The sequence below is a fragment of the Emydura macquarii genome, unplaced genomic scaffold, assembly GCF_026122565.2.
Source record: "Emydura macquarii macquarii isolate MOO-44397 ecotype Brisbane River unplaced genomic scaffold, CSIRO-AGI_Emac_v2 contig_2531, whole genome shotgun sequence".
Classification (NCBI taxonomy): Eukaryota; Metazoa; Chordata; order Testudines; family Chelidae; genus Emydura; species Emydura macquarii.
The window spans coordinates 4,262,581-4,279,062 of NW_027132668.1; the positions used below are offsets into that span (position 1 = coordinate 4,262,581).

Consider the following 16,482-nt stretch of genomic DNA (forward strand, 5'->3'; position numbering starts at 1 on the left):
CAACAGAGAACAAGTGCAACAGAAGCACACAAAGAAAGCAATGTCTCCTTCATTTTTTCCCTTCCCTTCTGATTCTTTTTCTCCAGTTGTTAGCTGCTGCAGCAGCATCACAGGAAAATGTGGACTGGAAGAAGAAAAGCAGCCCTGAATTGCTTGTCGTAACAACTGCTTCACTTCCCAGGGAGGAGTGAATGTTTCTGCACAACATACAGTGCTACTTTTTTTTGCAGACAGTGATAATATTATACAAAAGATTCAGCAAGACCAGGGGTAACAGGTGAAAGGATGATTGGGTATTTGCCATGGGACAGATGGTTTCCTTATCAGGTCAGATGAATGGGAAAGCAGCCAACTCCAGGCTCCCTCCCCCTTTATACAGGAGGACATCTTTAGAACAGGTGGCTTTAGGCCACTTGTCCTTCAAAACATTTACAGATGCAGGCAACTGAACCATTTTGGAGGATAAAAGATAAAAGTAATTTGTGGATGCCATCCATATAGTGTAATGTAAATGAGCCAACCAGCCTGCAAACTCAGCGTCGTGAGACAAATATGGCTGCCTTTTTAGCTCCATTTTCCTTCTTCCAAGCACTTCACTATTTAAACATGTTTCTATCCTTTCCATAATGTTCATTTTCCATGACTCCAAGCTGGACCTAGACTGTAGTCACAGGATTACATATTACAAATGCAGCAAACACTCTGAATTTGCCATGCTCCTTTATGACAAACTCAACATGGCAGGTCAACTATGCAATATACCGAACCAGGCTGGTAACTTTGGTACCATAAGCAGATGTAACCTTAAAGCCCATATGCTCACGTATATCCAAGCACTGTAGTACTCAAGTCAGAGCTATAAAAGAACAACAGTGAAAGATCTATACAAAAGAACAGCAGATGTTTGCTGTTGACCCACTGTTAGCAGGTGCGGGAACCTGGCTGGGTACCCTGAACATGGCAGATGGAAGTGGCTCGCCAACCAGAGGTAGCTAGGGACAGATTGGTCATAAGGTCGGAAATCTAGACAGATAAGTCTGGGAAAAGGGCTTAGGCTGGAATTTATGTTTACTATTGATGGATTGCTTTGGGTAATTAATTTTGGTAATTTATGGTGATTCAACAGACATAATGAAAACTGGAAGGGCATGTCATTTCAGATGTCTAAGGTTTATTCACATGCACTCAGGAGAGTCTTTTGAAGAATGAAATAAGTGTAAATGATAAAAACTTATAAACCTGTCAGCTGATTTTAAAGAGAGACGCTAAATTAAGCATAAATTTAGACTTCATACAAAAGTTGCACTGGATTAATCAAGATCATTTTTCAAATCAATAGAAGTCAGGTGTAATCAATTAAAGTTTTATGAAGAGGGGTTTGCATCATTTAAACTAAACTAAACACATTTTTAAAAAATGACTTCAGTTGAACTGGTACAACTTGTGGGTTTAGACTGCACCTTTGTTTAGAACAGCCAAAATACCTGCCAATCGAAGTTTTCCTTAAGAGTTGTAGTAGAAATCTTATTACAAGGTCCTACGCAGAAAAATTCAAATTTTTAGAGCTAAATGATCTATATATGTAAAACAATGAACTTCTCAAATCAGATTTGCGCTGAAAAGCCAAAGATTCTATCTTACAGAGAAAGGGTTGAATAAGGTGTTTTAATGCCCACATGGATCAACAAGGTTCTGTAACTGGTGCTCTTGCATGAGCTTTACTTGTAGCCAAAAGGCCACAAAAAGTGTGAAGTTCTATAACATCTTTGAAAACCAAAAGGATATAGTAGTTCTTCAAATCTGATTCTTAAAATGGCACCTTCTCAACCTGGAATCTGGTCAATTTAAAAACTAGAGTCAGATGGGCCTATGTGCCCTTGTCAAGTTAGTAGTTTTAATGATTAAATACTTTCATTTGCCTCTCCCTATGGTGCACAAGACCCACACAAAGAACAGTGGAACTGATTAAACAGAACAAACAATGAAACTGTCTATACAAAGTGCTGTCAAAGGTACAATGGGAACAAACAAATCTTTTTCAGTCATCGTGATCTTAAGGGTCATTTGTAACAATAGTGGGTAAAAATAATTCCAGAAAGAAGTTTAATTTTCTTTTTAAAATTGACAATGTCTCTTTAAAACAAGTGGCCAGCATCAGCACCAACAATAACTTTTCTCTCTAATCTTTACAGAAGAACAACAACTAGAGTGAAACTTCAGTTATGCCAATTTTTAAAAATCAAGTATAGAAGAGCCTAGCATTTTAGATTTTAATTAAAACAGCAACAAGTGAGGAACACTAAAACCAAATTCCCACATATTATTTACTCTTCAGTTATGTCTTTAATGCTGAATGAAGGTAATCAACCTGTCTACTTGGGACGCAGATCAACAAGATGAGACTTAGAAACACCTTTGGGTGTCCTTTGGTAATTAAAGGCTATCCACTTTTCTCACACTTATGTCGTGTGACTGCCTTCCAAAAAGAGGCAAAGTTGGGAGAATCTAACAATTTACCTGAAATAGCCAACAATGGCTCATATCTTTTGGTCCTGTCTTCAGCACATATTAGCATACAGGTACAAATATAGTGAACGTTTTATATCACAGCAAACCAGCCCACAAATATTAAGCAACAAGATGAACTTTAGTCAGGAACACAGGAAATTCCTTGCACTTTAGGTAGATGGAATTCCCTGTAAGGCAGCATCTATACTGAGAATTTTAGCAGTCCTCCCACTGTTGGTCTAGTACGGACATAGCTCAGCCAGGGGAAGTCCCAGGTTAGAATGGGTGCAGATACAGTTAGTACTGTGTGAGGTGGTAAAACTGCAAGCCACAGGTTATTTTTCATTAAAGTATTAATTATATTGAAATCAAAACCTTTTAAATTTCAGCAGAATCATTTTATACATGGGTAAAAACATACTAATAGCAATCCATAAAATGCAAATTTTTATTTTAGTACTTCTTTTTGTTTACTAAAATGAGACTAACAGCACTGACTAGAGCCATGCACCATCTGAACACAGAGTGCAACATTATTCCACGCTGGTCTCATTTTGATCCCCGACTTGCAACAATCACTATTCCACTACTAGATTCCCCTGAGCAGAAGATTGCTACCTGCACTGAATCTTACATGGACCCAAACTCATCAGGGACTAAGGCTATCCCTGTATAACATTTTCACAAAGGGACCTAAGAAATAGGCTATTGTCACTCTTCATCTTAGATGAGATGCCATTTTCTCTCATTTCAAATCCCCCTTTGTACTGGCCTTAGAAAATCAGCATATACCTAAGTAAGAAGATAAGCAACTTTTCTCCATTGCTAATGTCAATTTCATTTCATAATACCAGCCCAACATAGGATTCTATAGGTTGGGGTGACAGTCAACATCTTTTCAGAAGCCAAGAGAATCACCTTTTCCCAAGAGTTGATCCACAGTGCCCCAGGAGCAGGAATTTCTCAAAACAGCCAATTTTATTCGACATGTGACCTATACAGCAAGATGGAATGATAGTTCCGAGAACTGAGAGTAACAAATATTTGTACTGCAGCAGTACCTAGAAGCCCATCACAAACAGAACAAAGACTGTGTTTGTCCTACTGTACCACACGCTCCCTTGAGATGTCCTATCACTATCCTAACAATGAGTTACAAACTATTAAGCAGAATAAAATAATTATTTGGCACATGGGGGCGGGGGATGAATGGAGAAAACTGAATAAGGATGCAACTATTGAAGCAATTATAACTCTGTTGTATTTGACAAACTGGCCTGAAAAATTCCAGAGCATTTAACACAGATCTTGCACCAGTTCAATGGCATTTCAGTTGTTTTTGGTACAGGCTGTTCTAGGAAAATATCTAAGGAAAGGAATAAAGATGCACTACTAATTTATTTGCTATTTTTCATTCATGAAGTTAACAGCTCAAACTTCTGCCAAAAGATAATAATTCCCAGCTACTGAAGACACCAGCTTAAAGAATTAAAATCCTTATTTAAAAGGGTTCAAGCAAAGCACTTAAGAACATGATTAACCTGAATAGAATTTAAACATGTCCTTTGAGTCAGTCTTAAAAGTAAATTATAAATAAATTTATTTACCTATGCCACTAACAATACATATACAGTTAAGTGAAAAAACTAAAAACCAAGCATTTGTCACAACACACTATTTATATGCTGTTTATTTTTGGTATTTCTCTTAGCTTTCTCCACTTTCAGCTTCTTAGTGCTAAAATGATGCTATCTACCTACATTTTTATGCCATCATCCAAGCACCTCCATGGTGCAATTCAGACAGGGATACATATTTATTGTTGATTTTTTTTTTTTTAAAGACCATTTTAATTTTGGTCCAAATTTAACTTGATAGTGGGAATGTCTATACTGTAGCTCCATGGATCAATGCAGTGGGATCGATTGAATGGCCAGTGGAGACCTGCTCAATTGATCCCGGAAGTGCTTTCCATTCGACGCAGTAATTCCACCCCTCGGAAAAGAATAATGCTGCGTTGGCTGAAGGGCATTTCTTGTTGGTGCAGTGCAGTGAAGATGCAGCAGTAAGGGAGCGTAAGTAAGTCAACAGGAGATATGCATTCTACAGTACGTAGCTTGCGTATCTCCCGTCGATCCAGTGCAGCAGTGTAGAGCAGGCCAATGTCTTTTAAATGAAAACAAACCAAAAAAACCACAGCTTTCATATACACCTACAGAAAAGAGATGTAAAATCCATAATTGTCCTGCCATGAGTTGTTCCGAGGCTGAAACTATGAAAAATGGGTAGACTGAGTTAACTACACATCCATGCAAGTCTGACTTTCACAGGGATTCTTCCGATAACTCTGGGAATACAACTGATTCATCAGTCAACATCTAAGATTTTAAACCAGCTTCCATGGGGATGTGGAACTCTGCTTCCCATAGCTACTTTATGCTATGTAGTGCAGGCACTTTGATTATATTTTGAAGAGTCTCCTTATCTTTGAGAGTCATTCTGGAATTGCCTTTCATTACACTCTGCAAATAGACCATATTTCATATCCAGCCAAGACACAATAGTCACACTAAAATGGACTACCACTTTAACAGTGTCCCACTGGTATTGTTTTACTGAAAGCTCCTGACTGTACAGTGACGTGCTGGAGGCCATTAGCAAAATTCCTACTGTGCAACCACTCTACCATGGTTCAAAAGCAAAGTGGTTAGTCTGATCAAATTAAGTCTGAGGGAGGAGAAAAATCTTACTAACTGAAGTTTATGACTAAAATATAACTCTTGAGCAACACAAGTGAGTTTTTCCTCCCAGAGAAATGTGTCCTTTTTATCAGCTTTATTACGTGGTTGCTGTAATGACAACGCATTCATGGAGTACTCAGAATTTGTGATTATAGGAATGAAAAGCGTCTAATGCACTCATTGTTTGGAAAGTGCTGAAGACTTTGTTGGCAGCCTCTCCAGGTCTATTTTCGGTATATGGGAGGGAAAAAAGCAAACTACTAAGCATTTCTATACTGCAAAACTACAAAGCCAAGATAATGGTAATGGATGCTTTTTTGTATGGTAGTCCTTGACTATATACAGAAGGGTCACATTTCACAAGCATTAATGGACTGCTGATTCATGTTGACTCCCTGCTGTAGTATGGGGATAATATTTATCTACTCCACAAGAGTTCTGTGGGGCTTAATAAATATTTGCAAAGTCCACTGAAATCCTTGGCTATTCAAAGAGCTACTATTAATAAATAGCATAATGTGCATAAGTAGTGCAGAACACCATTCATTTCAGTTTCTATTGCTTTATGGCAGTTTTCCTCATGGCCATCTGGGGTCTCAGCAGAACAGTACTAGATTTTAATGCACTTATGAAAAAGTCAAGTATGTTATTCCCGCCCCCCCCATAGATTTATACTGGAATTCCATTCAATCACTTCCAATAGAATCCAGATCTACTAGCATGGCTTTGTTTAGATCCCAAGGACAGAGGTGCAAACCCACCCTCTCATAAGTAATATATAGGGTCTTTATTATGCATGCAGAACAGGCAGGATTGCCATTTTTTCTTCCTAACTACCAAGATGTATAAGGATCTTGGCAGCAGCATTCTGAAGAGAGTAAACATCTAAGAAGTGTTTTAAAGCTGTAACTCAAATTACTATAAATCAGGTTTGCCCTCTCAGTATTGTAAGAGTATTGTGCATTTCCAGATAACATTCTCTGGACTGCTTCAATAATTTGCAAAACTCATAAGCTGTTCTAATTTAATTAAAGAAGTTATTGGCCTCTGTTTCCATTTAGACAGAAAACCTTAAATGAAAGTTTTACAATTCTGTAAATTGTCTGTTGGTATTATGGTCAATGAATATGAAAGTGAAGGCAATTCCCGTTTGAAATGATAACCCTGAGCCAAAATGCTCACAGAACAAAACCTGTGTTTTTATACCATCTTCTAGTGTCTGTCAGTCAAGGATAGATGCATCCCAAGAAGTTGGGTGTTGCTTCATACTTATGCTAGTTACCTCTCGGGAATCAAAGAGTCGGACTTCAACACAGCCTTCCCCTAGAAACTAACGCAAAGCTAATTCCCACTGAGACTCATTTAAAAATACTTGAAGGATACACACACACACACACACACACACACCCCCCCCCCCCCCGTCAGGACTAAATTCAAAATCAAATGCAATCAAGAATATATCCTGTCTAGATAAGGAATTAAGTCTCCTTATTAAATAACTGTTATATGACAGAAAAGGTATCATGTTAAACATTCTAAAAATGGTCTAGTTTCTGGAAGGTAGCAAATAAATGGCTGCTCCCTATGCATGGAACATCCGTCCATCTCTCTCTTCACCAAGACAAAAAAGCCATGCGACCTTACTACAGTAACTTTTTTCTGGCTTCACCTCACCACCTAGTTTTTATTACTTACACTTACTGTGTCACATCTAAAGTTGATAGTAAACTCTTCAGGGCAGGGATTTTTAAAAAAAATTATCCTCTATCACATTCTAGGTGTGTCATAAACAAACTCAAAACCAAACAAGGGGAATCTTTTCTTAAAAATTTTACTTTGCCTGTCTGAACTGATGGGATTGGAGAAAAGGAAAACAGATCTGGTAAACTGCCCACTGAATATCACATTAAAATGCATTAAACTGCTGGCTGATGTCTTAATTATGCGCAGCATAGGAGTTCCCAGAAGCTTTTCAGTATTCCATTCATTAGTGCTTAGTAATTTGGACACAGTTTTATGAAAATTGCTATGCCTGTGAAAATATACCAAGTATAATTAGTTAGAATAAAGGTAATACTGGGGGAAGAGATAAGGAAAGCTGACAAGAGTCAAGACATACATTGAGATATACGCACGCTACTAGTACTTGCAGTGAACACAGATCCAATTAATCAGATCCTAGTCCCATTATCCTTCAGTAGAAGCACTAGCTGAAGTAAAACAGCAGACACTAATTGATGTATTGTCAGAACAGAGAATGTGTGCACTTGCAGAACTATTTCAGCACAACATGCTTTGAAACAGTCAGAAGCCCATCACAAGGCTAGCTAAGAAGATGCATTTACAAGAGATTTTTCTGCAAAGTTCCATCCATTAGAAAAACAGCAAAAGTAAGCCAACGAGGCCTCCACTATATTCTTCTTTTAAACATATAACTAAAATATAGCTGCAATTTTTTTTAAAAAAGGAATGAAAAAACTTCACTGTGGCTAAAATAAAATTTTCACCACCTTACCACATACTGCTTTATTCCAAAGGAAGTCTATAACAACACATACAACTTGTGCAATGTCCTGTAACTAACTAAGACAATAGTTTTTTTACAACACAGAACAATTTTCTGCTGCTTATGGTAATTTAGGTATAGGATTACTTACACTTTTTATAACAAGAGTAGGGGTTTTCTGGATACGTGGGGGATTCAATGACATGTCCCTGACTTCAGAGGGGGTTGTAAAGAAAATGATTAGGAAGTGTGCATATGGCAGAACAGGGACTCTCCACCTTTGCCATACCATGACCTCATGGTACAACAAAATATAACTGGGCTCAAAAAAGAAATAGGTAAGTTCATAGAGGGTTGATCCATCAATGGCTAGTAGACAAGATGGTCAGGAATGCAACACCATGCCCTGGGTGTCCCTAAATCTGTGACCGCCAAAAGCTGGGATGAGATGACAGGGTCACTTGATAATTGCCTTTTTGTTCATTCCCTATGAAGCATCTGACATTGGTCACTGCTGAAAGACAGGATGCTGGGCTAGACACACCCTTGGAATGACCCAGTATCTCATGTTATGTGACAAAAAATGTTTTGGAATTCCCCTCCCATCTAGTCAGGAAGAAAGAGGGCATTCACAATGTGTCTACCTCTCTGAACCTCTCTGTGACCCCTCAGGGGATCATGACCACTAGGTTGAGAGAGCAGGGAGGACCACGAATAAGATAAGCCACAAAATTGCTTATAAATTCAATTTCTAAATACACCCCTGCTGAGAAAATGTGATTAAGTGCAGATATCAAAGCATAACAATGTTTAAGCAGGGTACTCACCTTCAATGTACAGGGGCTCTACGACATCATGATTAATCAGTTCAAAGTTCTCATGGCCAATCCAATGTTCCACATTTCTTTTCCTGCCCGTAAAGAAGTTGTCCACAACTGTAACCTCATGGCCATCCATCATTAGTTTGTCAGTAAGATGAGAACCCACAAACCCTGCTCCTCCAGTTATCTGCGTTAGGACAGTTGATATGAATTTTTTTTTTCTTTTTACAGAAACACCAGACAAAGTCCACAAACATGAAGACAGAAAAACACTTTCAAAACTTTGCTTACTACAGGGGGGGACAACTCCATTTCCATTTCAAATTCACTTGTTTTTTAAATTTCAGGCCCAATATTTAAGTAACATAAAATTTCAAGAGAAATACTTCACCTGGTTTGAAAAAGTTCAACAAAGACCATTTTGAAGAATATCAGAGGTTTCAATTTCTTTCTTCCCTTCCTGCCCTTCCCCCTCTCCCCCCCTTTAAATTGGGCTTGTGCCCTTCGTGCACTGGAAAGCAGCAAAAAAAGCGAGAGAGAGAAAGAAAAACACGGTCCTGGTATTACTACAATTAAGTGTGGTCCTCTGGTTTTGACGGAGGACTTCAGAGGATTGGGGGTGTCAAATAAATATTGTAAGTGCTCTCATCTTATTCAAAGGAGTGAGGGAATCTTTAAAGACCTCTTTTCTTCCATATCGCTGTTAAGTGTGAGAAAGTTAAAAAGAAACAAGCTCCAAACACTTATATCTCTTTCCCACTGTATTGCTCAGTTTTTAGCTTATATGTCAATCTTACTATTTGTTCTATCATCCATAGAGTTATCGGACAGACAAACGCTGAAATTCTATTTTAAAGAAATAAGAAAAAACCTTTAGAAGTTAACTTTCACACATTTTTCATAAAATGCTAAAAAGTACAAAAAGCCCATTTTTAACTTTTGCAGCTCACCCTTAAGGAGCAGTGAATCACTGAAAATAATCATTGTATGATTGCTTCAACAAAGAGGTTTAAATTCCATGATGTGTGACGTGTTCAAAGGGACATGTCAGTGGAAGCAGTTATTTTCTCTAGGCTTCATAAGCAGTATTCATGAATGTATAAGGAAATAGAAGGTGGCCACTGCCAAAGACAGTCAGAGTAAATTGACCTGATCCCCCATGACACTCATATGCAATGTACTATTATGCGATTTTATTATCAAGATCAGATTTAACAAGGTGATCTAACTATTACTGTATCATCAGTGCACTTCAAGGATTACAAATGCCCTGAAAACTACACAGTGAAAGGATTTGTTGTTATTATCAAGAAATAATCCAACTACTGGATAATGTGACAATTTGATAAAATTTCACTGGTAGGATCATAGATATTAGATTACTGAAATCCTCTTACTTTTGGTTAATAAATGTCAAAATATTCATTTTTCCCAAACACCATCTTAATTCCCTGAATTCATTTTTCCCAAACTGTGAATTAAATAAAAGACTGTGCCACGCAAACTTATGCCTGGCAGGTGACCTACAAAGGAAAAAATCATTGTTTCTACTCCTATTTTCTTCTATAAAAGGCCTGAAAGTTCCCCTCCCATTTTCCCACACCTGTTTCACTTCACATTAGAAATTCTGGACTACAGGTCTGACTTCTATGGGGCAGGTGCCCAGTGCAGGTAATCATTCAATAAGGGAGCCAGTTCTCAGATAAACTGGAACCAGAGGCAAATTAGGAACAGGCATCTGCGAAAGAAGGTAGAGAATGGGGCTAGCGCTTCTAGTTGTCAAGTACAGCAAAGACAAAGTAGTAGGGTCCTAGCAATGGTACAGGGACTGACAGCAGCCCTCCTCCAGGTAGAATAAATAACAAAAAAAGGATGACCTGCACGGAATGAGTTATTGCCAGATAGTTTCCAGATGCATTATGAAACTGCAGTCTAGTTAAGTCACATTCCAGCTGTCTTGCCCTCCTGCAATATGTGGGACAAAATCTGTTTCCATGGAAGACTCCACAAACTCACCTCCTTTGACTAAGGTGCAATAAACCCCTGGCACCAATTCTAGGATCCAGAGGAGGCTTGACTCAAAATTCCTGATATTTCTTAGGTATAAGCAAAAAAACAAAATTTTGAAAAAACAGGCAAGGGTTTAGTCTCATTTTTACACCATAAGCAAGCAAAATAGGGCACAAACCCAATTTTTGTTTTTAAAAATTTTTAGTCATCTTGAAATGTTACCAAGGGATTTTATGATAAATCTACATTATCTTGATGAATTTATAGCTTCTGTAAAGATTAGATGAAAAATTATTTGGAAAAGGAGCTGAATTTCCCCAGTAAAGTAAACAATTATTGAATTAACGTAATGTTATTTTCATTCACTTCAGGTTACATCAAAAGGAAAGAAAGGATGATTTTAGCACCCAAATTGTCTATATATAATTTTCTGGCAATCACAGTAATTCATAAAGTCACGGTGGACACTATTCATTTCAAAACACAGCTGCTTGCAAATCACAACAGACCCCAAATTCATTATATTGCAGATCAACAATTTTCACTTCAAAGCTGCAGATCAGACACCTAGAGCTTGAGGAGATACACTAGCACCCTATGGGTAGAATACATTTACTTATTTTCATAGTGTTATAAAATGCATTTAAAAACACTGTATAATTCCTCTTTATCCAAAACACTTGGATGTTTGTGTATTTGCCATGCAGGGTCATTTCCTGCTGGTTGCAGTCATATCTTGTGCTTTCAGTCAGAATCAGGACATCTAATATCCCATATGGAAATTAAATTATTTTTTCATTTAATAATTTCATAGGTAAATCATAAAAGATTTGGAGAACACACAATACTGATCCTAAATTGATATCATCAAGCATATTAAGAAAATTTCCATCAAAGAAAGAAGCCATCTGCTCAATAAAAGCGTGAGTAAACAGATAGGCCTAGCAGCAAGGTATGGAGCTTAATAGACTTGGGCTCCGTTGGACTAGAGTGGTAGAGGAAATTAACTTGAATTGAGGAACCCTCCACTGAGAATAATCTAGTCCTAAAATGGACACAATTAGGAGCTGTCATCTTGAGTATGCTCAACTGCTGGGCAAGAGTAGGAGCAGAAAGGCTGCCTCTAAGGTACCCAGGAACCAAACCATACAGGACTTCTTAGGTAAAACACCACCTTGAATTGCATCCAGAAACAAATTGGGAACAAGAGCAGACTCCAGAATACAGGTAATATGCAGCAACCCAACTGCTTGGCACAAGGTCACTGTGAACACCTCACCTCCTTGCTTTTCTTTCTACACTTACTCCCCATTAAATTCAATACTTAGTTTAAGAGCTGTGGTCTGATACCCAAAGCCCTCTGTATATTGACTCAACAGCTTGAAAGAGCACTTCTTCCCCTGGGACCACGACCTTTCTTGATAGTTATCTTCTACAAGCAGAATACAACACTCAGACAACAGGAGAGGCTCATGAGTGTAAGAGATCTGACTTTCACAGGAGCTGGACCTATATTACAGAATTTACTCCCACAAATGACCACAGACCTCACAACACTCAAAAGTGATTGCAGAGCTCAGCTCTTTCACTTGGGTTTTCCTTTCAGTGATTTCATCTGCTATGTGCATACAAGATAGACAGCTATTTCTCCTATAAGATGAAAGAGAAAGGCACTACTCTATCTACTTTAAACCAGAACTGAATCAATCTATTTCCAGGTATATTAACCAAACATCCAATGAATTTTCTTAGTTATTCTGTTATCCAGTGTTTAAAGACTGCATCTAAAAAGCCCACGCACGACAGCCTGAACTGCTGACACAGCAGCACACACAAAAGCTACATTAAAAATTAAGGTTGCAAAAATCCCACAAACTGGGAAATGCCTGTTTGGTCTCATGTCAGCCCCACTGTGCATACAGATTATGAGAATCTAATTTTTTCAAAGGACCTCTGCCTCATTCCATGCACAGAAGTGCTCATTTGTTTCTCCTCAATGTGTGGCTCCATGCCTTATTTACTACAGAATCTTCAAACCCTGCTCTGAAGACAAAATTATTACTTTCTTTACAGGCTTTCCTAAGATGCTCATCACTCTAGTATCTGAGTACTGCACAAACATTAATGAATTAATTTTCAAAGCACCTCCATGAGATAAGATGCTGGTATTATCCCCATTTTAGGGATGGGAAACAGAGACAGAGATTAAAGTCAACAGTATCCTCTAGCTGTGTGTGTCCAGTGTGTGCACTGAATGAGAAAGGGGTCCTGAGAAAAAATAGCATGTTGTCATGTAATTAAGGCCTGCATTATAATGCATATGCCCCAGGAGGGGCAAAATTATGGTTGTACAAGCAACCTTAATTTTGGCATTTACTAATTTTTGAGTGCTTGACTTTGCAACCTTAATGCTCTTTTAATGTAGACTTTTTTGTTCAGTTTTGTAATGAAAAAGCAAAGTGGAAAAACCAATTGCATCATATGGTATCAGACACCCTCATCAACAGGGTTGAAACCTGGAAATCCAACATACAGCCTTCTGCCACTTGAGCTAATGGAGTACTGATATAGTAGTAGGTTGTCACCCTCTATGTGAGCCAAAACTATCAGGGGATGAGACATACTTTGGGGATGAGACATACCCAGATATTTGCTAACAGAAGAGAAATGGTGAGACTCCGGATCTCGTATTACATTCCAGCTGTAGAGAGGATTATGCTCTAGTTGGCAGACTCTTCTCTGCCATTCTCCCCCAGCCATGACTCTTCTACCCAATCCCCTCCAACTTGTCCCTATTCTCCTCTTTCCCAACCCCCACAAGCTTCTTGTCCCAGTCCTATTCTCTTCACCTAGTCTCCCAACCACCACTCCTCAGGCTTCTCATCCCAGTCGCTTTGCCAAGCAAGTCCTAATCCTACCCCTCCAGATTACAAATTCCATCAAATTCCCCACAACCTCCTTGTCCCATCTCCTTGCCCAGCCAGTCCCAATTTCTTCCCCTTTTCTTTTCAGCTGATCATTCTCTGCCCCTCCAAGCCCTCTAGTCACTCCCCCCATCCATATTCCCAGTCTCCACTGGCTCCTAGACCCCATCTGACTTCCTGGGCTCCTCATCCAATCTCAGTGTCCCACCTCCTACCCTGGCTCCTTGCCCCAGTTTTTGTCCAGCCAATCCTAGTGCCCCCCACTCCCCTCACACACACCCTGGCTCCTTGCCTGATCTGTCTCTCTTCCCTCCTCACTTTCTTTCTCCAGCCCCCACTGGTTCTCAACCCCCGTCTCCTTGCCAAGCCAGCACCAGTTTCCTGTTTTCTTAGGATCCTTCTCCCAAATCACTCCATCCTCCAACATCCTGGCAGGTCAGGCTTTTGTCCACTCTGAATTGAAACCAGACACCTTCTCATTCATGCTGCCTGTGCCCAGCAGAACAACACCGAGCACAGAAGAGACAGATTCCCTGCTCTCAGTTCAAGCGTCTGGACCTGGACCCAGCATTGCTCACAGCAGCCCAGATCTGCAATTTCGGAAACGTCCTGCTCATTTACACACTGGAGCATACCCACTGCAGACGGAATCTTTAGGAAATGTAGCTGCTACAATTTAGTAAGTCCCTATGTGTAACCTGATTTTTCAAAGGCTTATAACTTGGGCAAGTTCGATCAGATTTTCACAGAGACGGCCAAACAACACATCCCCAACACAGAGGCCAAATTTCACTCACTCTCCGCTACAAAGTTATAATGTAACGTCTCAAATAAAAGGTTGCCAGAATTTTTTTTTAATTTTTTTTTCCCCTCTAGCCTTCTTCTCAGAAAAGACAACCATTCTGGCTGAAAATTTTCTGAAGAAAAAAATTCAGCCTCAGGCAGACAGCATGGAAAAATTCATCAAATTCTAACTATTTGGGCTAAAGTTACTAGTAACTGAAAATAGGATCTTCCAACAGGAAGTATTGGGCAACCTTAATAAGTGGCATTATGGGTCCCACGTGTAAGTGACAAACATACAGCATGGCTTCTTACATTCCAAGAATCTGAGCCCAATCCCACTCTGACTGAAACTAATGAGAGTTTTGCCATGACGTCAGAGGACCAGACAGTATCAGGCCCTGTTAATTCTTTTTTTTAATGTTACTGGTTTTAATGAATGCTGTTTATGTACCATAAAAACTTATAATGGGTATTCTGTAGCTTCAGAATGTGCTGAATTTAATCCTTGTCAAAGAAGTATTCTCTAGAAATTAAGATTTTGCTTGAAGCAAAAGTTATTTCTAGTAGGGCTGCCAAACCATTAAAAAAAATAATTGCAATCAATCATGAGATTAAAATAGTTGCAATTAACCACAGTTTTAATCGCACTGTTGAACAATAATAGAATACCAATTTAAATTTATTATACATATTTTTGGATGTTTTTCTACATTTTTAAGTATATTGATTTCAATTACAACACAGAATACAAAATGTATTGTGCCCACTTTATATTATTTTTATTACAAATATCTGCACTGTAAAAAAGAGGAACAAAAAATATTTTTCACTTCACCTCATAGGAGTACTTTAGTGCAATCTCTATCATGAAAGTGCAACTTACAAATGTAGAGGGGTTTTTTTTGTTTGTTTGTTTTTTTTATAAACAACTGCACTCAAAAACAAAATGTAAAGCTTTAGAATTTATGAATCTAAGCATGAAGGGGCATATAAATGTTTAGCATATCTGGCACATAAATACTTTGCAACTCCAGCTACAACAGTACCAAGCAAACAACTGTTCTCACTTTCAGGTGACATTCTAAATAAGAAGAGGGCAGTGTTATCTCCCATAAATGTAAACAAACTTGTTTACCAATTGTCTTGTCTTACCAATTGGCTGAACTAGTATATGAGGTGTATTGAAAAATACCATTACTTTTGTTTATCTTTTTTACACTGCAAGTATTTGTAATGAAAAATAACAAAGTACAGTGCTCACACTTCGTAATCTGAGTTGTAACTGAAATATATTTGAAGTTGTAGAAAAACATCCAAAAATATTTATAATAAATAAATTTCAATTAGTACTTTATTATTGTTTAACAGCACACTTAAAACTGTGATTAATCGTAATTTTTTAATCTAGTTAATTTGTTTTGCGTTAATTGCATGCATTAACTGCAATTAATTGACAGCCCTAATTTCTAGCCCTTGTAACTGTGAAGATGGAACCAAGTGTAAACTGGTGCACGGATATCTGAGTCTGCAATCACTCTGAAACAATAGCTCGGACAACTGCTAACTCCCCCCCCTTCCATGTCAATGGGGCATGGACTCAAATTTGAAGATGAAATTTTGAATGTCCTTGTTAGCTCTTACACCACTGATTACTTAGCAGAACCATCCCACTAGAGTGCTATCCACAATTTCAAATGGCCTCTATCGCTCTCTGACAGGGCCAAAAGCCTCAAGTGATCCCTACATTTCCATCTTAGTTGCTGACAATTTCCATTGTGCAGCTATTGCATTATCCAAACACTTGAGAAGTGAAAATGTAAGGACAGTGTAGAATACAAATTATTTATTGTCAAAATAAACAAGTGGTACTTTACTGGTTGTATTTGCACCTAATTCTTTAAAAAACGCTTTTTAAAAACTGAAATGAAGCAGCTACGGAATTCCCAGGTTTGTGTACCAGAATGTGCCAGAATCCAAAGACCTTGATACAGAACTGAAATCTCATTTGGTGCAGAGTACACAGGGCCAGTTTAACAACAGTTGGAAGAGATGTTTGCAATAAGGCTGCAATCTTAGCAATGCACTCATGCTGGCAGATTTGGTTACAAAGATCTAAAGACAAGTACTGCAGGCCTTGACCATTCTGTCCACAGTCAAGTCAGTCTCTAGCGGCCTGATCCAAAGCA

At 38.5% G+C, this 16,482-nt stretch overlaps 1 protein-coding gene across 3 annotated transcripts in view; it reads right to left on the bottom strand.

Moving 5' to 3' along the window:
• Positions 1-16,482, bottom strand: part of UXS1 (UDP-glucuronate decarboxylase 1) — a 98,604-nt gene that overhangs the window by 48,489 nt on the left and 33,633 nt on the right. For 2 of the 3 annotated variants that reach the window (XM_067563610.1, XM_067563608.1), the window contains exon 6: positions 8,583-8,763. The exons of the other annotated variant lie outside the window; for it this stretch is intronic. In XM_067563610.1, the coding sequence (XP_067419711.1) occupies positions 8,583-8,763 (181 nt within the window). The remainder of the gene's footprint in view (positions 1-8,582; positions 8,764-16,482) is intronic. 3 annotated transcript variants of the gene reach the window in all.